At 35.9% G+C, this 25,750-nt stretch overlaps 1 protein-coding gene across 1 annotated transcript in view; it reads right to left on the bottom strand.

Annotated features, from left to right (window-relative positions):
• Positions 1-25,750, bottom strand: part of LOC149806272 (cytokine receptor-like factor 3) — a 63,473-nt gene that overhangs the window by 35,636 nt on the left and 2,087 nt on the right. Inside the window, exons 2-3 of the mRNA XM_089951222.1 lie at positions 18,794-18,938; positions 9,622-9,829 (exon numbers count right to left, since the gene is read on the bottom strand). Of these exons, the coding sequence (XP_089807348.1) occupies positions 9,622-9,829; positions 18,794-18,907 (322 nt within the window). The 5' untranslated portion in view covers positions 18,908-18,938. The remainder of the gene's footprint in view (positions 1-9,621; positions 9,830-18,793; positions 18,939-25,750) is intronic.

Below are 25,750 nucleotides of genomic sequence, written 5' to 3'. Positions count from 1 at the left end.
CTGAGAATACTTACATGATCACATTAATGTTTGGGACATGTTACCTCCCAAATCCTACCATTATGTCTATCTGAAACAGATAAAGAGCAATAACTCTTGCACATTATCTACCCTTGCCAACACCAGGTGTTGCTAGTTTTTTAGCCGAGCAATATGCTAATGAGGATGTTTGTATGGCAGGTTGGTTGGGAGGGTTTTTAAGTAATGTGAATATTCTCTCAGAAACCTAATTCTTAAAAATTTGCTTGTACTTCAAGTACGTTCAATGATCATATTAATGTTAACGGAAAAATGTAACAGGAAAAGGCAATGCTGAGCATCTGACATGTATCTTGAGTATCCTTCTAGGAAATAACAGCTGGATTTCCCTCCAAACATTAATCCATTCTTCTAATCTGATAAGTAACACAGCCTAGGGTCACCTGATCTGTGACACTCGTATCCGGTGAAGCACATAATTAGTGAAATCTTCACTGACGAATACAGCAAAGTTAATAGGTTGTGTTGACTTTTAAATGGGTCTGGTTGTTATTTGTGCCACCACAACTGAATCCACAAGATTCAAAGTTTGTTGCTGTGAAGCTAAATCTCTGAGAGAAAAAAGTGGAGAAAGCTGACTCTGCATGACTGCCAACAGCTTCTATTATGTCTCAGACTGAAATGTTACATTTGAATGTAAGGCTTTGAAATCGCTCTAATTTCATGAGCAAAAATCTTCATGACACTAGTATGATCTTTTGAGACCTCAGAGTAAGGTGAGTGCATAAGTCCACTTCAGCCATTAAGATATGGACTGAGGGATGATACCCTGCTTCCCTGCTTTTTACTGAGAGAAAAAGTAACTTTGCTTGTGCCAAGATGTGCCTCTGTGCACTTTATGTAGCGCCTATGCATGCAAACTGGGTCTTAAATGACTGCTGCCATCAAAGTGTCTATGTAAGAGAGGGATTCAAATATGACAATGATTGCCTGGCCGCATCAAGAGGACCACTAAACCATCCTATCTGAACTTAGTACAGTTTGGATCCATGGAAATCACATATAACTCGCTCACCTTTCATATCGATGCAATCAGGAATCATGTTCTGTAGGATAGTAGCTTCAGGCTTGGATTTATCTGATTTGAGCCAGGTTACAATCTAGCAGATTCCATTTTAGAAACAGGGTGAGTTTTGGTTGATTCTGATCAAAGTTGGCTAAAAGGTATGACAGATCTTTATCATAACTGATATTGCATCTGATGCCAGAATGCATCAGCTATCATGGAGTGGCAGCCATTGATGGCAATTGGGGCCAACTGTTACTCTTTATATCGCCAGAGAAAAAAGTCAGCCAGTTGAGGGACTGAAGCCTTCAAAGGGACTATTTTATCGATTCTGCACCAATATCTGAAAACCAGCCACTGTTCCTAATATGCCTTCAGAGTGGAGGGAATTCTTGCTTGTGAGATTCTCTCCATAATCAAAGGTTTAAATTCTTTCTCTCACAAGGCTGTCCTGGAAAGAGCCAAGTGTGAAGAAGATGGTTTGTGAAGGGTGGAACAGCTGTGACCACAGTTGTTTGAGAAGATTTGGCTTGGACAGCTCTTCCTGGCAGATCTATCGTTTGATTTAGTAGACTGGGGACCCAGGATTTATCCAATCTGAGAATCATCTTGCAGTTCAAACCCTGCAACTTCTGGATTATTTTGAGTACTAAGACAGTGGGAGCGTTGGCAAAGGCCCACAATCCCTCCTAAGTGATTGACAGTCCATTTATGACCCATGATAAGACAATGGTGGGCATCTTGTGATTCCACCTTGTTGTAAAAAGATCCATCACTGATGCATCAAAATGAAGGCAAAGTGTGATCAAGTCCACTGCTGCATTGGTTAATCTGAGAAACTGCAAGAACTCTTGGACATGATGAGTTTGACAATCCAGGCTATACTAATGTGAGGAAGCAATACCAGACTGATCTTGATGAGAAACTCCATATCCCAGGTGGATAAAATGCTGGGATTAATGAAGAATATTTCCTGTTCACTAGCATGTTTCTGCCCTTGAGAACAGAATTTTTATGTTTTAGAGGATGTTATCCGAGTACACCGCCGTCATTGTAGATTACGTCAACTGGAACAGGGTAACAATGCAGTCCATGATTTTGGTAAAAGCCCAGGGCTGATGCTTAGGTCAAAGGGTATGACTTAAAACAGATAAACCATGTCATGGTAAGCAAACTGGAGATATTCCCAAGATAGGGACATAATAGTATGCTTCAGTCAGACTGAGACTGATGGCATACCCATCATTTCTGATGGAGAGATGTATCCATCATTGGCGGTCAAATATATTGGTTGAGGAGACTAGGGGCAATATTCAGTCTCAACTTGCCGTTTGACATCTGGATAAAACATGGGAGACTGTGGTTTTGTACAATTTCCACCACTCATATGTCGACGAGAAACCATATCTCCTGTTGCAAAGAAGCATCCTTCTCCTCATCTGGCGAAACATCCATAAAAAAGAGAGGGGAAAGAAGCGGTTGGATAAATGAAATCTGAAGTCCATCAGAAATGATCTGCAACAGCCATTCATTCTAGCGAGACTGGAATTACAGGAGTCAGGCTGGTTGGTCAATGTCTAGAGTTAGGAGGCTTTGAGGCAGAGAAATTGGTTTGTTGTCTCCCTTTGAAGTTTGCCTCCTAAACTGGGGAGGTTGCTACCTCTGGCATAAGGCTGGGATCTAAACTGAACATTTGCCTGAAACATTCCTTGTCTCTAACCTGTCTATTGTCCCTCTACTGTGGCTGAGATGGATTGGTCTTAAAAGGCTGTGCAGGTTGTCAGTGAATTTTAGGGGCAGTTCCTTGACTGCCTGCCTCTGAACTTTTATTTTGTCCCTAAATAGCAATGATGAGCCAAGTAGGGTCGTTCATGTCAGGGTATGTCATTCATAATGTCAGGGTATGTCATTCATTATATCAGGGTATGATGTTGCCTGAGCAATGTGGAGTGCAGACCTGCATCATGTCATAACAGGTCAAGATTGGCAGAGGCAGTCGGTGCATTAGTCATGGCAAGGTAAGCTGCCCTGTTATTGTCCTGAGCCATCATCTTAGTGGCATGTTTGTTACCTGATTTTATGCATGTCAGGAAATCACCAACGAAATCAAATCAAGAAATGTGGCAATAACTTTCTCAACCAGCTTTAAGTAGCATGGAATACATTTTTGTCCATTTTAAAAAAACAGCAGGGGTGAGAAGCGGTCTGCTGCTAGATTTTCATTCAGAGCTAGGAGGTCAGTCTGGAAGGCATCAGATAGGGTTTTATACCACCAACATGAGAACATCAGTGGTACCTAGCAGAAAAAATTACCGTTGCAATCCATGGTGGCACAGATGATGTAATGCTGTCATCTATGTATAAGTCACAAGCCCTCCCCTGCAGATAAGCTGTGAACATATAGTAAGCCGCATCAGCTAAACAAATGTATCATACAGGAATAGCGCACTGCTTTGCTGGTAGTAAAGTCAGCAGTTACTGGCCATGTGGAAGGTGTTCCCAGCCATCACCGGTAAAGGTTGCGAAGAGGGCACTGCTAGATGGATGGATTTTTCAATAAAATATCTGGCATAATATGGGTATGTCACTGAAGGTGCAATGAGAAAGATGGATCTGTTACTAAGATCCCCCACTAGGCCTGCAAGAGATGCTGATTTGGGAAGTATGCTTAAGATATCAACATTATCTTTGTGAGATTGCTTTCTTTTGTCTTTCCCTTTGGCAGATTTCTGTAAAACAGCAGTCCAGATTTCTTCAAACCATATAGCGCACACGATGCAGGGAACAGATGCAGTACATTTGCTACACAAGACTTATGTGTATCTTGCCTTGCTTTAAAACTCTTGCATTTGTTTGACATATTTTACTGAAATAACACAAGCATAAATTAACCATTCAGCATGTTAAGAGGTCACTAATACAGCACCCATTACTAACAAACAGTGAATGACAACATGCATTCAACAATAGCATGTTGTACATATGGTCGAAATATACATATAGAATGTGACAAAATTCACCCAAAATTGAAAAAATATTTATACATCCTGTAGAGGAATGATTAATATATACAATAAATCCAAATTCATGGGTGGGTGGCCAATTTTGACTCATAATGGCATGGAATGTTGGAAGGTATCATGTATGAAGTTGATAGCACAGAAGGGAAGCACACATGCCATATTTCCAAACAATGCTGGGAATGGTGTTAATACTCAAAAAGTGTTTTGAGGATGCAGGTGTATGATTATGTAAGTGTTAACAAAAAAGCGATGTCATTCCTTTTGACAAAAAGCTATCTTTTTATATAAACGTAAAAACTAGCAACACATTGTTGTGGCGGGGGTGGTGGTGGTGGTAATCGGCACGAGTTATTGTTCTTTGTCTCAAAGTGATAATATGTCTGAATTCAGAAGGTAGCAGGATTATATCCACAATGTTAATGTGATCATAGAATTTTTTGAAGGAGAAACAATTTATAGATGAAGAGGTATCTGTTGAAGGGCAACAATGGTAAGCAACTGCTATACCATTTACAAACAAAAAAACCAAACCCAACCTTTCAACAGTTCGAGAATCAGTTGGATGCATGAAAAAAATAGTTTAGTTGTAATTTATCATTATAGCCATTTCACATTTTGTAATTGTATGAACACAAGCCAATGTCTTATGGGATAGTTATGTACATGTGGACAGGAAACATTCATTCTCTGACAGAACTGGACATTTTAGTATAATTTGAGATAATCAACATCTCACAAGCACAACCAGAGTACTGGGTTTGGGCTACTATATAGTGAAGTCAGATAATTCAGTGGGCTACCAGAATAATGAGTCTGAGCTACCACATGTTGAAGACGGGTTACATATACCCCTGTGGGTTATCAGAATAGTGAGTTTGGGCTACAATATGAATCAGAAAACCCAGTCACCTACCAGAATATTGGATCTGGGCTACCATATGTTGAAGTCAGGTGATTCATTGGGATACCAGAATATTGGGTGCAAGTTACCATAAATTATTCTTTAGGTTGGTGCTTGAATTTCCCAAATGGTAGCTATATTTTTCTCAAAAAAAAAGACACATTCAATCATTTAGTGCACCATAAAATGGCTTCAATAAGTAAATTTCCACATAGGCTCCAATTCAACCTAGCCATTATAAATTATTAACTATTGTTCTTTTGCAATTTAGTCCCTAAAATCAGCTATATATCCTTGAAAATATGTTACATTAACAAATGTCAGTGACTACAAAGTGGTGAAAGTTCCATAGACAACAGCACACTTCCCAATATTGCAAAATATATCATATTTATTGAAATGGATCACATTCTGAAAGTTTTTTTTATTGGTACAACTGCCTCTAGATGAGGTATGCATAGATCTGGATCATTCAGACAGTGGACGCATTTTCTGAGTCAATGTGGTGATGTATGGAAGTTAATCTAATATAGTATATATATGGCTAGGTGATATAAACATCTTATTTTATGTTTTTCTTTATTTTTTCTCGTTTTATTGCATTGATGACATTACTAAGGGATCATATTCATTTCTACCTGCATTTACCATTGAATCATAGACTATATTTTGACTTCTTGTATATGACGAATCACTGCCATCTCAGCTCTGTCTGCGTGGGTTCAAGTCTCAGATTCAGCCAATGTGGGTATGTGAGAAAGCTTGCCAGTAGCTTCTCGTGGATCAGTGGTTCTTTCCGGGGTTTTTCCCGGGTTCTTCCTCCACCATTAATACTGGTCGCCATGTATAGCCTATTGTGTGCTGAACAAATGGCGTTAAACCCTACAACAACAATTGTCTTCTTGTATGATGAAATCTCAGACAAGTTGGTTATGGACAGAACCAGTAGCATTTACAGGTTATTGGTCCTGTTGGATTCCAGGATTTCTTGGCAAGTTTGTACACTGCATGAGCTAAAGTTTCATATCTATGTGCTTTTTTCTGAAGGTCTATTTGGTTTGTTTTGGGCTAATTAACTGAAACTGAGAAGCTATATTATTCTCCTGTTAAGCTGTTGGGCTACCATCTGATTTTGAATTTGTCTTACCCCAACTGATGCCTGATAGATTTGTTTATTTATTATTGAGAATTCATACATAGCTGCCAACCTTCCAGGCTCACAATTAGTGAAAATAAGGATAAAAAGTCGTTACTTTGGACATGAATTAGTGAAAAATACCATGACAATAACTCCATCCACTCTGACCGTCAATACTACACTATATCAAGATCACAATATAAAACTAAAACACTACATATATGCAAAAATATTTATTTATCAAGACATGATACTGTGGCAGACTTGAACTTCCTCAACTGCTTGATCATAAATTTGTTTTCTAAACAGTTCAGACTTCTTGCCTGCTGGTTGATCTGGGTGACTAAAATTGCTGACAAATGTTCTGCAGCTAAGGAGGCCCTAAAGTCTGTCTTATTTTTCCACACTAGAGAAAATACTCTTTCACTGTCACTGTTGCTGTGAGGAATGCGCAGGAGCTGCAGCACTTCTGGTTCTTCCACAGGAAAATTTGGAAGCAATTTTCGAGTCTGGGAACATTTGTCGGAACAAATGTTTAGCATGGTCTCCAGCTGATAAAGGTAGATTGTGTTCGACAAGAAAACTCACAAATAATGCTTCAGTGTTGGTAGCTTGCAGGTCTTCCGCTGATGGCTTAAAATATTTCAGAGCTGAAATCTGCGAATTCTTAATTTTCCCAACTTTTACGTGTTTTTTGCAACGGATGTGCTTCCTCACATCATCTCTGTGATGGCACACTGAGTGCAAAAAGCATGATGAAGATCAATGTTTAATGGCAGAATGCACGGCCAATTTTTGATATATTCCAAATTAAACTTCACTTTTTGAGCAATACATTTCTTTTTCCTTGGTGGTGAAGACATTTTCAAGATCTTACATGCGATGCTGACCGGTAACTCAAATCAGTGATGGTGACGGATGCATGGAGAAAAATTCCAGTTAGGCCTCCGTTTCTCTCAAAAGCATTTGTAAAACTACTCTTATACATATAGATTAAAATAGGCTAAAATGCTTGCTACTGGGCCAACTGTACTAATCTGTAGATCTACTAATATTGCAACCAGCAGTACCCGACCATTTCGGCACCTGCGAATATCATGACTAGCGCTTAACAATAAATTGGTTATTTTATTAAAGATTTAAAATAATTGATAATTGGAAAATTCATGAATTTTTGGCTTGCGACGTGATCCCCTGAATCGCTGAAAAAGTTGTGAAATTCACACCAAATTCATGAGGGTTGGCAGCTATGTTCATAGTACACTGCTCCCTCGATAACTCGTGCCCAGATAACTCGCCATCCCGCTTATAACGCGGTGTCCATCTTGGCTCCCGATTTTTTCCAGAGAAAATGTATTTAAAATATCTTTAAAATATGCTGAACATGAAATAATTACGATAAGAATTGATAAATTAAACCTTGATATATTGCTCGTTTTATCATCGAAAATGGTGATTAATGCCCATAAAAATATAATCCATATTTTGAAATTTGCAAGTTCTAAAGAAGAATTAATTTCAGAGATCTCGAAAATGCTTAATTACGCGTATTTGGACGCCAATTTTTGATCTGGGACGCAGAAAATCACTGAGGCGGGAGTCCTCCGTACGCATGTAAAAGGTGTGCGGGAAAATTCAAAGATTTGTGGTCCTGTTTCAGTCACCTGCTTTGTGGGAAAATGTGTTGACCAGTTAACTGTGCTGATATTTACAATGACAGAATTCAGTGACTGAAAGACTTTTTGATGTACTGTTGCCATTTTATAAGAGTACATTAAAAAAAAAAAGAACATGATGCAACAGCTAGGCGGCTAGTTCAAAGGCTTTGACTAGCGGCCGAGTGAGAAAATGTACTGATATTTAGTGATTGACTTCAGAGGCAGAAAGACCCAGTTTTAAAATCCTAGCGAGTCCTCTGTTTAAAGATATCATATATTATGTAAGTTTTTATGATAAATAGTTGTCAGTATACTGTAAATAAACAGTCTGGTGAAATAGCGATCAATGAAAACTTCTGGTAAATGCTAACAGGTGGCAACAGAGAATGAAATAAACACCAATTAAACGTCTTCCTGTGTGAAAGTCACGTTCTAATCCTTTAATTCCGTTTCAGTGTAAACATTATAATCACAACATATTCTGTTCATTGAAAACATGAAAAGAGTCAATCGACCGTCACATCGAAACCTGTGAGTACTTCTGTGAGAACCTAATTACATGTACATGCCGGCTTTGTTTTGATCAACAACTTGGGGAAGTGTTTGTTGAATTAAAAAAAAATCGATTACAAGAGACCTCGGGTGCTGGATTAAGGGTCTTGGAGCTGCCTTTGACGTAAAGCAAAACAGTAACAGGGACAACGACGATGATAGTGACTTCGAATGTTTCAGTGAAACTGATGTCATTAATGCCGAGGCTGTTTGGGAGAAATTCGTACAGACTCATGGTCCTGTGACGGGCGTTTCTCTTGATGATATGGAAGAGTGGATTTGTACCGACAATGATTGTCCCACAGCCGAATACATGTCAGATGAAACTATAATTATTTCTATAGCGAAAAAATTTGCAGCAGAAGACGATTCTAACTGGAGTAACACAAGTGTTGAAAGTGATGCAGACGCAGATGTTGCACCCTCCACCCCTCTGCACAGGAAGCAATCAAATATTTTGATATTGCCATAAGGTGGCTGGAGACCCAAAATGTTGACTACGTAAAGCTCATGCAGTTGAGAAATCTGAGGGATTTTGCTCGGCGGCAGAGAAACCAAGGAGTAACACACACACAAAAAAAAATAACTGATTTTTTCAAACAGTGAATTGATATTTGTCAAGCATGGCACAAACGGCAAGTATTAACTTGTTCTAATTTACGTTGTTTTAAATTTGTAGACCAATTAAATACGTCTGTACTGATTAACCCTTGTTTTTTTGTTTTCCATTTTACTTCTATCACATTCAAAAATATTTATCTATCTATCGTTCGATCGACACTGTTTCTCGAAAAGAGTCGATCTTTTGTATATAAAAAAACGTCTAATTTGGATCAAACAATAAAACTAGAATGTATCCAATTCAACATAAAAATTAGTGACGTAGTACACAATGTGTGAAGTGGTACACATGTTAAGCGAACGGAAACCACGTGGAATAATGTTTTCGATGATCGCCTCAATATACTGTAATTTATCCTGAAATTAATGTTGTCCTATGAGGAAATAATAAAGTACACCATTATGAAGAGATATTTATTAACATTTAATCTCAGAACAATTATAAAGTGAGTATTCAACAGTATAATCTGCCTACCCCCCCCCCCTTATTTCTCAGTTATGTCGTCAATCACTTTATTGGTTCTGGGCTTATTTTATAGGTCCCTCGATAACTTGCGCCTCACTTATAGTGCGGTCGATGTTTCTGGACCCCGATGTGCTTACGTTTTCGAGGGAGTGGTGTAATAGCTGATCAGCTATGGATAAAATGTCAATTTTGTTATTTTCCCTAGTGATGTACCTACCTTCTTCCATGATGTGAGCTGCTGCATCAATGCCATGATTGATAACTTCACCACAGGCATCCAATGGTTGGAGTGCTCTCTGTTCTATTGCATCTATTTCCACCATAAGCTCCCCCAACCTCTTATTAAGTGCGTTTTCAAAGGATTCCCTCAGCTGAGTAAAATGTTCCTGCAACATCTTTCTTGACACAGCAGCACTTTCACACACCTGTGTAAATAATGACTTGTCAAGTAAGCAATTCATGAACATGTTACCATCAAACCATTAAAACATCTTTTCTTTTTAAATAAAAATGATTAGGGCATACAAGTATATCTAGCTTGACATCTCATTTACTGTATATATTGGAATACATGTCTGGTCCCATTGAAAACAAACACAGACACTGATCAATGCTCAATAATGCATATAATACCTGTGTTACTTATTTGTACTAAAATGATTAGGTCCAAGTTCTTTGCCATCAAATGTGACTTTATGTAAGTATATGCAGCAATATTTGCAAATTCCCATGTCTAGATAACTGGAAAACATTTTCACCTACATGCTGTGTTGTAAATATAGAATTACTCATTTTAATGGAGTTAAATATCTGGCAGATGCACGAACCACGAATTTAAAGACCATCAAAACATTAGTAATATATGATAAAGAGCCCACTTGCCCCCCCCCCCATTCCTGTTTCATTCTTAGAGTTCAATAAAGCCATTTGAAAAATCAATGTTATTTCTGTAATCTGGCTAAAAATATTACCTTTTACACGTGTCTGTTTTAGTTTCACCATTTAAGAAAACATTTTTTATTGTTTCACTGCACATGATTATTGTTGCTGTAGGGTTTAACGCCATTTTTCAGCACACGATGTGCTATACATGGCGGCCAGTATTAATGGTGGAGGAAGAACCCGGGAAAAACCCGGGAAGAACCACCAACCCACCAGAAGCTACTGGCAAGCTTTCTCACATACCCACATAGGCTGAATCCGAGACTCGAACCCACACAGACAGAGGTGAGATGGCAGTGATCCGCAACGGAGAGCACTTTAGACCACTCGGCCACTCAGGGCCCCTCACTGCACATGAAACTATGCAGTATCAAGTAGCCGTTATTTTCACACGCTGCCTTAAATCCATATGTTGTGAGATAAAAAGGGAGAGAGAGAACGAGAAAATTTCAAAGGTATTCAAAAACACTGGTATTACATAAAATGAAGGAAAGAATATGAAATGACACTACAGGGCAAGAAATTAGCGGTAGTTCGCTATCCCAAGGCTAGCAGATTTCCTGTCAGACTAGAAACGTTCATAATGTTAATAGTCCGATGGGCTAGTAAGTTTCGGTTATCAATAGTCAGCGTTTGTTTACACCATTCCCTAATAAAGACTTGACTTAGCAGATGTTCTGTAGAATCAAAGCAGTGGCCATTGTAAACAGTCATAAAATATTAGCATGAGAAGATGAAGTCAATTTCTGCCTCGGAAAGAATCCATCCGATTTTGTGCATTTCAGTTAACAGCGCAAATTATGGTCCAGTCGTTAACAACGGACGTTTGGTAATTGATCCTAATTAATCTGATAACGAATTAAATGAAAAAATGATGTGGGATCACACTTTATTCACTCGACCACAGTAACAAACTACAAAGCGGTATACCACACAAAAGAACATGGCAAAAACTATTCAATGAAATTAGCTTGCATGTTTTTTCATTTAAGTTTTTTTTTTGTTCGCTACCCAAACGCTCCATCAGTCACAAACAGGAAACTACATATTTTACATTTCCATCAAAATAATTATAAGAATTAGATCAATTCATTACCATTATGTTATTGACACATCCTTTCCATACAACTATTTTTTCTATGATGATAAGAATAGTTTTTCTATTTTTCCCTTACAAGAATGAAAAAATAATTGAATACACGTGGAGATATCCAAGCAGAATGCCATCCATTTGTTGGGAATTAAAATCTCTGAGCATGGGCATCTAAGATTTGAAAATTTTCTGCCTTATTATTAATTTCAAAAATACATTGAGGTTCGATTAATTAGGAACAATTACCAAACTTACAACTTATGATACTGTAATTGGAGCTGTTAAATACAACGCACAGAGTGTCAGATGGCTTCATTTGATGGGAACACACCTTTTCCAAGCTGAAACTAACACTATCTTCTGATGCTAATATTTTATAACAGTGTTTACAATAGCCACTGCTTTGATCATGCAGAACATCCGCTGAAGTTAAGTCTTTGTCAGGGAGAGGCCATTTAATTGTGGGAGGGGGCAAAGACACGTGTTTTGAAACGTGTTTCTTGCTCTGACTTTCTTATATAAAGGACACTGTGCCATTCCCTTTCTTGCTTTAAATAATTCGCATCAGCTATACTATATCTCGTGTTTCAAAACAAGGCACAATTCCCTCCTTATAAGACAGGCAAAATGTGGCATTTGACAGAAGGTGTTCAGCCACTGGAAAAAAAAGCAAAAGTTGAATAAGAATGATGAGGAATAATTCTTATGATAGGGAAAAGAGTAATGGAAAATTTCAGAAGAAATGGACAAAAGACAGGGAATGGCTGAATTATGACGAGGAAAGGAACGTTATGTGGTGTAACTGGTGTATGCAATTTGCAAAAACATACACACAGAAAATATCCAGTTTTGTTGCGGGTTTTTCAGACTTTAAAATTGAATCGGTAAACATACATGAAAGCTGTGTGACATTGTTTAGTGAACAGGACAAATAAAGATTTGGCAGGACTAGTAAATTTCTCAATATACTAGTACTTCTGGCTACAAAGAAATTTGTGTTAAATTCAAGCCCTGCACTATTCATGAAAATTAATTTAATCACTATTCAAATCAGCTTGTTCAAGAATCCAAAATTTTTAAGTCTTTGTGAATGCACATCTCATTTTAACCATCAATGCTTAATCAAACTGAACAGAAGGACTTTAAATTAATACAACTATCACACTGTGTATAGACAGAAGGACAGTAAAATAATACAACTACCACACTGCGTATAAACAGAAGGACTGTAAAATAATACAACTACCACACTGTGTATAAACAGAAGGACTGTAAAATAATACAACTACCACACTGTGTATAAACAGAAGGACTGTAAAATAATACAACTAACACATTGTGTATAAACAGAAGGACTGTAAAATAACACAACTACCACACTGTGTATAAACAGAAGGACTGTAAAATAATACATCTACCACACTGTGTATAAACAGAAGGACTGTAAAATAACACAACTACCACACTGTGTATAGACAGAAGGACTGTAAAATAATACAACTACCACACTGTGTATAAACAGAAGGACTGTAAAATAATACAACTACCACACTGTGTATAAACAGAAGGACTGTAAAATAATACAACTACCACACTGTATAAACAGAAGGACTGTAAAATAATACAATGACCACACTGTGTATAAACAGAAGGACTGCAAAATAATACAACTACCACACTGTGTATAAACAGAAGGACTGTAAAGTAATACAACTACATCACTGTGTATAAACAGAAGGACTGTAAAATAATACAACTACCACACTGTGTATAAACAGAAGGACTGTAAAATAATACAACTACCACACTGTGTATAAACAGAAGGACTGTAAAATAATACAACTACCACACTGTGTATAAATAGAAGGACTGTAAAATAATACAACTACCACACTGTGTATAAACAGAAGGACTGTAAAATAATACAACTAACACACTGTGTATAAACAGAAGGACTGTAAAATAATACATCTACCACACTGTGTATAAACAGAAGGACTGTAAAATAACACAACTACCACACTGTGTATAGACAGAAGGACTGTAAAATAATACAACTACCACACTGTGTATAAACAGAAGGACTGTAAAATAATACAACTACCACACTGTGTATAAACAGAAGGACTGTAAAATAATACAACTACCACACTGTATAAACAGAAGGACTGTAAAATAATACAATGACCACACTGTGTATAAACAGAAGGACTGCAAAATAATACAACTACCACACTGTGTATAAACAGAAGGACTGTAAAGTAATACAACTACATCACTGTGTATAAACAGAAGGACTGTAAAATAATACAACTACCACACTGTATATAAACAGAAGGACTGTAAAATAACACAACTACCACACTGTGTATAAACAGAAGGACTGTAAAATAATACAACTACCACACTGTGTATAAATAGAAGGACTGTAAAATAATACAACTACCACACTGTGTATAAACAGAAGGACTGTAAAATAATACAACTAACACACTGTGTATAAACAGAAGGACTGTAAAATAATACATCTACCACACTGTGTATAAACAGAAGGACTGTAAAATAACACAACTACCACACTGTGTATAGACAGAAGGACTGTAAAATAACACAACTACCACACTGTGTATAAACAGAAGGACTGTAAAATAATACAACTACCACACTGTATAAACAGAAGGACTGTAAAATAATACAATGACCACACTGTGTATAAACAGAAGGACTGCAAAATAATACAACTACCACACTGTGTATAAACAGAAGGACTGTAAAGTAATACAACTACCACACTGTGTATAAACAGAAGGACTGTAAAATAATACAACTACCACACTGTATATAAACAGAAGGACTGTAAAATAACACAACTACCACACTGTGTATAAACAGAAGGACTGTAAAATAATACAACTACCACACTGTGTATAAATAGAAGGACTGTAAAATAATACAACTACCACACTGTGTATAAACAGAAGGACTGTAAAACAATACAACTAACACACTGTGTATAAACAGAAGGACTGTAAAATAATACATCTACCACACTGTGTATAAACAGAAGGACTGTAAAATAACACAACTACCACACTGTGTATAAACAGAAGGACTGTAAAATAATACAACTACCACACTGTGTATAAATAGAAGGACTGTAAAATAATACAACTACCACACTGTGTATAAACAGAAGGACTGTAAAACAATACAACTAACACACTGTGTATAAACAGAAGGACTGTAAAATAATACATCTACCACACTGTGTATAAACAGAAGGACTGTAAAATAACACAACTACCACACTGTGTATAAACAGAAGGACTGTAAAATAATACAACTACCACACTGTGTATAAACAGAAGGACTGTAAAATAATACAACTACCACACTGTATAAACAGAAGGACTGTAAAATAATACAATGACCACACTGTGTATAAACAGAAGGACTGCAAAATAATACAACTACCACACTGTGTATAAACAGAAGGACTGCAAAGTAATACAACTACCACACTGTGTATAAACAGAAGGACTGTAAAATAATACAACTACCACACTGTATATAAACAGAAGGATTGTAAAATAACACAACTACCACACTGTGTATAAACAGAAGGACTGTAAAATAATACAACTACCACACTGTGTATAAACAGAAGGACTGTAAAATAATACAACTACCACACTGTGTATAAACAGAAGGACTGTAAAATAATACAACTACCACACTGTGTATAAACAGAAGGACTGTAAAATAATGCAACTAACACACTGTGTATAAACAGAAGGACTGTAAAATAACACAACTACCACACTGTGTATAAACAGAAGGACTGTAAAATAATACATCTACCACACTGTATAAACAGAAGGACTGTAAAATAATACAACAACCACACTGTGTATCAATATTAATTACGGTAGAAAACTAGAACTCAAACTTCACTGCTTTTCAGACAAAACCAATGGCGCAACATCATGACACTCAAGTCGGCTGGTATACACAAATGTTTGTCAGGTAAATTATCCTGAAATTGTTGAATAAACAAGTCCAATACTCTCAAAGTAGGTCAAATCTTTCACAAATTTTTGTGTCAGATGCAATTATCCATTCAGAACTGACTCTAATGATGACTTTTTAAAGTAAAGTCTAGTTGGTTGAAGTTGGTTTGTACATAAGGCTGACTCAAATAAAGGAATGATTCCATTGTTTTTCAGTTTAGTTGGAACTTCACACTTTGATACATTATTCAAACTGTTGGAGATCTAAGTTGACTTTTACCACCTTAAAATCACCTGTGCCAATGCCACAAAAAGTGAACCTTTATGGACAGTATTTCATGTAAGAGATCATGCACATGTACTTTGATAACCAAAAGTAGCTTAGTGTTGTTGGCTGCATCAACTCCCTTTGGTGTTGAGTGAAGTGATTTATTTTGACAGGTGATGGATTTGTGCTAAAAAAAAAAGGACTACAATTTTAACCACTGAAACAATGACCATCTGTTGTTTCCAGTGTAATTTTCTTTTGTATTGTTTTTTTTAGGTATCTGTTGAGGTTAATCAATTAAATTAATTACTAACAAATATGCAAACTTTAACAGGCAAAACCATAAATTTAAGTACCCATGAGAAATTTATTTCTTAAACACAAAAATAAATGATACTACGGTAATGCTTGTCAACCTCTGTAAGTGAGGTACAGTGTATTCCAAGTGATGAAAAGTTGAATTATTGACTCTGATGACTGGCTGCATCTAATCTTTGATGTGATTTCCGTTGTGTGAGCTGTTTGTGATGAAAAGTTGAATTATTAACTCTGATGACTGGCTGCATCCAATCTCCATTGTGTGAGCTGTTTATCACTTAATATATGACAAACACTTTAACAAAAAGATAAATATTGTTATAACACTTCAAGTAGTAGATTGGGAAAATCCTAAAATTATATACTTCTCCAAAGTGGAGTCTTTCATAAATTCTATCTACATCAGTAATTTTCATTCATAGATTGACATAAAAATTCAGTACATAAAAGTTTGCTTGCTCAGTAAATTTCAGAAGCTGCTTTGATGAAGATCTAGGCCTTTAAGCATGGCTCACAGAGAAAATTCAGCACTCAGCATTTAAGTACCCCTCACTGAGATAATTTAGAACTCGGCATTTATGTACAGCTCACTGAGATAATTTAGAACTCGGCATTTATGTATAGCACACTGAGATAATTTAGAACTCAGCACTGATGTACAACTCCTGAGATAATTTAGAACTCAGCATTAATGTACAGTTCACTGAGATAATTTAGATCTCAGCATTTATATACAGCTCACTGAGATAATTTAGAACTCAGCATTTATATACAGCTCACTGAGATAATTTAGAACTCAGCATTAATGTACAGCTCAATGAGATAATTCAGAACTCAGCATTAATGTACAGCTCACTGAGATAATTTAGAACTCAGCATTAATGTACAGCTCACTGAGATAATTTAGAACTCAACATTTATGTACAGCTCACTGAGATAATTTAGAACTCAGCATTAATGTACAGCTCACTGAGATAATTTAGAACTCAGCATTAATGTACAGCTCACTGAGATAATTTAGAACTCAGCATTAATGTACAGCTCACTGAGATAATTTAGAACTCAGCATTAATGTACATCTCACTGAGATAATTTAGAACTCAGCATTCATGTACAGCTCACTGAGATAATTTAGAACTCAGCATTCATGCACAGCTCACTGAGATAATTTAGAACTCAGCATTAATGCACATCTCACTGAGATAATTTAGAACTCAGCATTTATGTACATCTCACTGAGATAATTTAGAACTCAGCATTAATGTACAGCTCACTGAGATAATTTAGAACTCAGCATTAATGTACAGCTCACTGAGATAATTTAGAACTCAGCATTAATGTACAGCTCACTGAGATAATTTAGAACTCAGCATTAATGTACAGCTCACTGAGATAATTTGGAACTCAGCACTAATGTACAGCTCCCTGAGATTATTTAGAACTCAGCATTTAAGTATGGCTTATTGAAATAATTTATCACCATTTTTTAAGTACAGCTCACTGAGAGAATTTAGCAATCAGATTATAAGTATGACTCACAGACAGAATTCAACACTCGGACTTCAAGTATGGTTCACTGAGAGAATTTACCACTCAACATTTAAGTACATCTCACTGGGAGACTTTCGCACTCTGCCTTTAAGCAGGACATTCCTTATCAGCTGGGAGCTGGGTGATTTACCTAGTTACATTTATTTTACACCAGTCCTGACTACTTTTTAAAAAAATCCTATGTCCCAGCTGGGGGAAGTCTCCCAAACCCCCTGCCTACTTTGGCACCTCACCCTCCAACTATAAATCTAATGGAAAGCCCTATTTAAGTATGGTTCACTTAGTGAATTAAGCACTCGAAGAATTGAGAATACTGATGGTTTGGAATAATGAAGTGATATTAATTTACATACAGAGAAAAGAAAACAACTTCAAAAACACTAATACTGATGGCCCTTTTGCTATCAAAAACATGATGCACTAAATAATCTTTAGCATTTTTTAAAAATATTTCATGTGAGAATTTATAATAGAATTTGAAACGTTGCTGTGATTTCCATTTAAAAGCATTTTCTGCTACCAAGTGGCACCACATCTATGGGAAATAACCACTATCAGGTCTCATTATCTTGTTAATTTGGGTTGTGTCTCTTGACATACAAAATTAGCATGAAAGACAAGAGAATCAAAACTTTGCTACTAATTTTATTGTAGTTTGGGTTAATGCCATTTTTCAGCACTTGATGGCAGCCAGTATATATGGTGGAGGAAAAACCTTGAAAAATCCCAGGAGAAGCCACCAAACTACAGGAAAACTACTGGCAAGCTTTCTCATCTACCCATGCTGGCCGAACCTAAGACTCAAACCAACACGGAGAGGTGAGAGGTCTGTGATCTGTAAAGGTGAGTGCCTTAGTCCACTCAGCCAACCAGGGCCCCTGTTACTAATTATAGTAATATCATACAGTTTATTACTATTGTTAGTAAAACAAACTATATCTGATAAAACAGAATAGACACTGTACCACTGATATTGAAGGACTGAAATCCAGCAAAAAGTCATAAACTCTTTTAGTTAATATGCATGTTTTTTTGTTTTTTTTTTTAAATTTAAGCTGGCTTTTTCCTGGGTGATAAATATGACATGTGCTTGTTTTCCAAGGCTCTGAATCTGTCTTTTAATATACAGTGGTTTTATAGCAACTGAGCAAGTTAAAATAACACAGCAACAATTTTTAAAAACAACACTGATAACTGAGTGGTCCACCTGGTCTTTAGCCTCCTGCAAGGATGAGAGAAGTTCTGTCAGCTGCAACCTCTGACTGTGAGCATTGTCCAGTGTGTCAATTAGATTCTGTACTAGTTCCTCTTCTTCACTCATTTTGACATCCTATCCCCTTCCTTTTCACATTCTGAAAAAGAACAACTACTTTATCTCTGATCTTATGAAAAACCTGTCATCTCCTTTTCTTTTATTTAGCTTCAAGCATCTATTTTATTGCATTAAATCCTGTTTTGTTTAAATATTATGCTGGTTAAATGCTAGAGAATCAGTTAAATGCAAGACCAATATGATACCATTACAGCATGTTTAGTATATCCATATGTGTTAACTGTCTAAATGATAAACCGATAACATTTTGAACAATCTGTTAACTCCAACCAACAATTTAGTCACAGTATTTCAAACAGAACAATGGGAAACAAATTTTATGAATCTTTAGTAGCTTTGTTTTATCATTAAAATGAAAACAATTAAAGCTACTTCTGACCATAATCTGGGTATTGATTAGGACGAAGCATGTACGATTCAGTCACTGAATTTCAATGACATATGGACTTCAAATTTGAGAACAACAGTGTTGCTCCTGTAATCCAGTGAATGGGCAGGGAACAGTGTCCCCCATCCTTCAAATCTAGGTCAAACATTTTAAATGGACAAAATTAGTAATGGGCAGGGGACAGTGTCCCCCATCCTCCAAATCTAGATCAAACATTATAAAAGGACAATGTCCCCCATTTCCCAAATCTAGGTCAAACATTTTAAAGGGACAAAATTAGTACACTGTTCTTAAAGCACCAGTAGTGTTATTCAATTTTTTAAAAAACATATTATTTCCTTCAATAGTTCAATTATTTTTAATACACATTCTTATTTCCTTCAATAGTTCAATTATATATTCTTATTTCCTTCAATAGTTCAATTATATATTCTTATTTCCTTCAATAATTCTCCTCCCATAACACTGTAGACTACACGTATTATCTTTTCCCTGGACACTTACAACCTGAAATGAGCTTTACCATGAAATCTTCCATCTTCCATTCTGGATCTTGCACTCATTTAAATTTAATCAATAATTTTCTACCAAAATAATTCCCATTTTTTTCTGAATTATTTTTCTTTTCAAATTAAGAGTTCATTGATTAAATGACAATTTGTGTCAATGCATACATTTAGTCCTTTATGACATTAATTCAACCTTGAAAGTATGTTACACTGACTTTTTACATTGCAACTTGGCAGACTAACACAACAGCTTAATGTATGGCTTTGCCAAATATGTTGTTTTAATACAGATTACCTTTTTACAGTTTTCATCAACTTTGTTAACTGGCCATTGCTATAGCAACCAATGTAATTGAGGATGGATGTGTACTAAAGAAAAGTTGTAAGTGTAGTTTCCAATTACTTCTCAACAAAAAAGCATGCACATGGCCATCATATTAGGGGGCACTCACCAATTAATATGTACTTTAGAGAGAGTGATGTATGTAAGGTGAAGTAGTTCACATTTAAAACATGCACAATGGAGAGAATGTTGGCATACCTATGTGCTGCAGTAATGTAATGTGGATGATATTTCTTTGGATATTGTACTTTTGGAAATTTTACATCATTTAAGCACAATGCTAACTAAAATGACTGCTCCCTTGTGTTCAAAAATCAGCCTGAATTAGTCTAAAGTACACCATACATAGCAGCTATTAAAATAGGGAAAATGAATTTTGCCAGACTAGACAATACCAGCTTCTGAAAGTGCAATGAATGAATTACCAAATATATAAAATGTAAAAAAAGTTATCGGCTCTTTTTTATACAATTTACCTCTTAAGTTCAGGAAGTGAAAATGACCAAGTAGAGCTAGTACTTTTTTGAAAGGTGCACATTTGAAGTAAGGCCAAGCTGTATACTCTATAACACATAGTACACCCATCAATCATACACCAAAATAAAGGGAATTAAAGGTTCTTTTAATTATACCTAAAATATACAAGGTCTTTTTTAAATAGCCAGTATAACCAGTGAGGAAAGCTGGGGAAATTCTTTTTCTTTAAAATCCTAACCCTATGGAAAATACAAAACTGTAGAGCGCCACCTTATGCAAAAGGTTGCAGGAAACCCATGACGATTCACTCAGTGTGCAACACTGGACTGATAGTCCTGTACTTGTAGACTAAAAGACATAATGGGCACTGCTGAAAACTAAGTTTATAATGACATAATGGGCACTGTGGAAAAACTAAGTTTATAATGACATAATGGGCACTGTGGAAAACTAAATTTTATTATCAGCAAATCAAATCTTCTTACAATTTTATCGTCATCAAAGGTTATTGTGAGGCCATCAAAATCTTGGTAGCATTATGTCTTATATTATGTCATTATTCCAAACAATTTTATTTTTCAACAAAGTTTTAATTTTAGTATTGTGAAAGCCAAACTGTCTCTTTGTTATGTCTTTTGTGGTACTTTGCAATGAATCTAAAATTGCTGACTTAATTTTGTCATGAATAAATTGTTTATATCAATGACATCATTTTCATATCTACAGAATTCATCTTAACAATAAAACCTCAACTTTACAGTGCAATGTTTAGGATGCCAGTTCAAATGTCTACATTTCAATGTTTTGGACTTTTGATTTTTGGTACAGTTATAGGAACTAAAAATAAAAGGATTTTTTGTTTTAGTGGGAGTTTATTAAATACTTTTACAAATTTGTCATCAACTTAATGCACTCTAGGTAATACCTGCAGTGAGACTTATTACAATGTGCAGATTTTGCCCTGATCGTACATGGTGTAATGACCAAAGCTGCAAGATGAAATTTTATGGCATTAAGACACACCCACCCCGCCACCAATACAGTACACACATTGCGAATCCATGTTTCTACAGCTGGAATTATTCCATCTAATCTGTTGTCCATCACCGACAAGATACATTAGTCACTGTGGATATCTGCATTATGGCTCACAATGAACACAAAATAAGTTTTACTACCCTCAGTGACTGCAATGTAATTATTTAAGGGTAGACACAGACATTACTTGGATATACAGTTTTCTTTGGGGAGGGTTGTAAAACTAATTCTAATTATGCAGTATTTACATATTGCTATTGTATTACTATCTGTTTGATGTGAATGCATCCAAACATGGAGTGGTGAATTGTAAATAAGATGTGATCCACTCATGCACCTCACACGCTCATGGCAGAACAGTCATCTTTTCCATAAACGACAATTACACCATGACATCTGAGCAGGGCAGGAGGAGGGCATTCAGCAATAGTGATGGGTAGAGTTTGTATAATTAAAAGTAGTTTCCCCCTTTTACAAAAAATACTATTTAATAGCAGCAATATCTTACCTGTTGCTTTTGCATAGCTGAATTTGTCAGTTAGATGGGTAGGCTGATGCATTAAAACTAAAAAAACACCACAGAAATGGAAAGTACTCACCATTTGAGGGTGAGATCCACTATTTTTAATGTTCGTGTATCATTGGGCTATGAGTACTGGCAGATCACCGCCTTCATGATGTCCTCTAAAGAAGAATCATTTCAGTCATCCCATGAGGCATCAATCGCTCATGGGTTATAATTTCATAAAGAAGGCCTCTATCGGTAAGGAAAAATGTCAATGATATGCTAAGAAGCTCGCTGTCTTCTCATAGATGGTAAGATGAGCTAAATCACAGTCCTGAGTATAAGGTCCTGCAAGGAAGTCTCACTCAAAGGTGACAGTCGATACAGAAATATTCTTTGTTCTCAAAAAAGAAACAAAAGGAGTTCAGCGACAGGACTCATACACAGTCTCCACCTGCCTGAAAAATTGTTTTTGGTTGAGAGGTCACTTGAAATGAGACATATGGGAAGGTGGTGAATGTGAGGGTTGTTTGTAGGAGGAAGCCTCTTTGTTGCAACAGAAGATACCTCCTTTGGGATAAGGACCTGGGCTGGTCTATCAGATCATTGTTGGGGCCACAATGCAGCTATGAAGATGATTTAGGCAGTGGATGTTTTGATATGGTAGAACTCTGACAACACTTGCAATGGTAAGAACTGGTAGGTACATAAACAGATAATCCTACCAAAAGCTGAACAAATCCACTGACCATGCCCTCTGGTTTGAGACTGGAAAGATGTAAATGAAAGTCTGTTGTTAAGGGTGGGCACAAACACATCCACCAGAGTCTTTCCAAAAAGTGTAAAATGGGACTATTATGGAATGGTGCAGAGAAAATTCTGTGAAGACAAATTTGTGGTGACTTGGACAGACTGTCCGCTATGCCATTCTTCTTGCCAAGATTTAGGCAGACTAGAGGTGCAATGTCCTCCAAGGTTACCCAATGGAGAAGGTTCTAGACCTCAATTTAAAATGAAGGAGCCTTCATGATGGATATATAATGTGATGGATATATGGCTAGAAGGGACCATGATATATCAACCATTTCTCTGTTGATGCACTCTTGTAATGTACTAAATATGGGCTTGATTTCTAAATTGCTGGTGCAAACGGATGATCCATCCATGGTCCAGTGAAACTGGAGGATAAAACTGCCTTGTTCTAAATGGACATAGGTAAACTGATAGGAGTGGGGCAGTCAGGAGCACGTTGGAGGATACCAGTCAGAAACCTGTCCTAATTCATCCACTTTCTGCTTTCTTGGTTGTTACATTTAGGCTTTACAAAATGCATCAAAAAAATGAGTAAAGAAAACAAGCTTTGTAAAATTTAAAATTTAAGTTATTTCCCTAGAAAAACAAGGAAAAATGAGGAAAGTTCTTACGGTTTCAAATCCAAAAATAATCCAAGAATTAAAAAATAGAAGTCCCAGGAATAAAAAGTCCTAATGAAACTAAGTTCGAATCCCGATGAAATCCAAAATGGAAGGCAATGATGTATGCTGTGGTCAGGGCCATACTGATGTGTCAACAGTTCTTTGTTGAATCACAGAAAATAATATTCCAGTATTTTAATTCTTCATAAATTTTGATAACTGTTCTTGTCCAAGAATTACTTTAGAGCAAAAATATATCCAGGGGAAAATAATCTCTTGGAATCCAAATAATTTGAAGAAAAATAAAAAATTCAACTCAAACTGGTCACAACAAAACACCTTTGAGTGTCAATGGTTCAACGCCTTACTGGTTAAATTCTCTAAAGAAAAGACACTAATTTAAGATGCAAAAAAGATTTCCCTATGAGGGTCACATGATCATGTTTCTAGATCAACATAGAAGCTTTTACATGCCTAACATCACATACTCCAAGTATGGCCTCAATTTCATTTTATAAATCTAAGCTAAGAAAGAAAAAAGAAAAAAAGTTGTTTAATTCACTCTCCCTGATTCTGAATCAAGATCAGGAACTAGGTCAGCTTTAGATACAAAGTTTCTATTATTAGGTGTTTACGAAAAAAGTCGGGTCAAACTAATTTCTAGAAAATGTAAAATCCAGTAAATAAAGTTACATTTACAATAGCATGTATTGGAATTAAAAAAATTAAAAACTAACAAACAAATAATTAAATTAAATCAAATATAAATTAAATCAAATATACAAAACATGGTGACCTGGAAGATTAGGATGCAGGAGACTGACTATTATCCCAATAACATAGGAGCAAAATTGGCTTATGTTAACTTTTACCATAAACCTACTGTTTTTTATGCACTCTACTAGGCATACTCTGCTGTACTGTTTTTCCAAGAGCTATGAAAAACTTATGATTGCTGGTATCATCATTTAAGAAGTATAATGTTAAGATCAAAGTGATGAAAAAGTCTAATGACTTAAATGTTTTTGGAAGCATTAAACTTGCACGCTTATTGATTTTAGCATCTTTGTGCAACTCTTAATATATTATACAAAAGCTTAACATGATATGTATCAACACATCACTGGATATTGCTAAGCCATTTGTTTGTGACAATAGTATAAAATTTATCTCTAATTTCATCAGTTGTTATTAATATGTGGCTTCATATTTTTTAATGGTTTTAAAAACACATATCCCTGGTAGAACTTCTTTATAGATCTACTCTAGCCTGAAGGTGGAATAGGTTTTGAATTCATAGAATGTTAATTCAAATCATCTCATGTACACTGTGAACCTTATATATTAATTATAGTGTTGTCACTTGATTATTTCAGCTCATTCAACTCTTAGTCTATTGAATTTCTGCAATTATAAACAAGTTGTACTATATAACCTCACAAGAAATTATAGAAAAATAAGAAAAGCACAGATAATAGCAGAATAATAAAAACATAATTACATAAATTCTTTGTCTGCGTGGGTTCGAGTCTCAGATTTGACCAATGTGGGTATGTGAGAAAGCTTGCCAATAGCTTCTCATGGGTCAGTGGTTCTTTCCCAGGTTCTTCCTCAACCATTAATACTGACCGTCATGTATAGCCTATCATGTGCTGAAAAATGGCAATAAACCCCACAACAACAACAACATAAATTCTTGTTCAAATACAAAAGCAACAGGTTACTTACTTAGTTTACAATAAAATGCAGCATCAACATTTTGTTTCGAGTGTGAACACCTGTTTTCATGCCTAATTACACCAGCTGGCCTAACAAAAAGTCATTCCAGTGTTTCCCAATCATAGGTAAAGTTTGCATGCAAATTAAAGAATCTTCTAAAAATTGATCCAATTTTTGACACATGTGACATTGATATCGGACTCGGTGATGATGTAATGTACATGACTGATTAGAGTGAGGATAGAGTAATATTGTGTGGATTCTTAATTATATTTTGTTATTTTTGTTCTCGCTAAATAGCTAAACTAAATATGTGCATCCTGATAGCATACTACTATTGTTAATACTGCAAAATAATGATAATGATAACACTAATAATAATACTGCTGGTATTATTTGGTAGTACATGCATTTGTCATGAACCAATTTTGTGAGCT

Source organism: Sinohyriopsis cumingii, chromosome 2 (assembly GCF_028554795.1).
Source record: "Sinohyriopsis cumingii isolate HCF-2022 chromosome 2, ASM2855479v2, whole genome shotgun sequence".
NCBI lineage: Eukaryota > Metazoa > Mollusca > Bivalvia > Unionida > Unionidae > Sinohyriopsis > Sinohyriopsis cumingii.
This window is presented reverse-complemented; position numbering and strand designations above follow the sequence as displayed.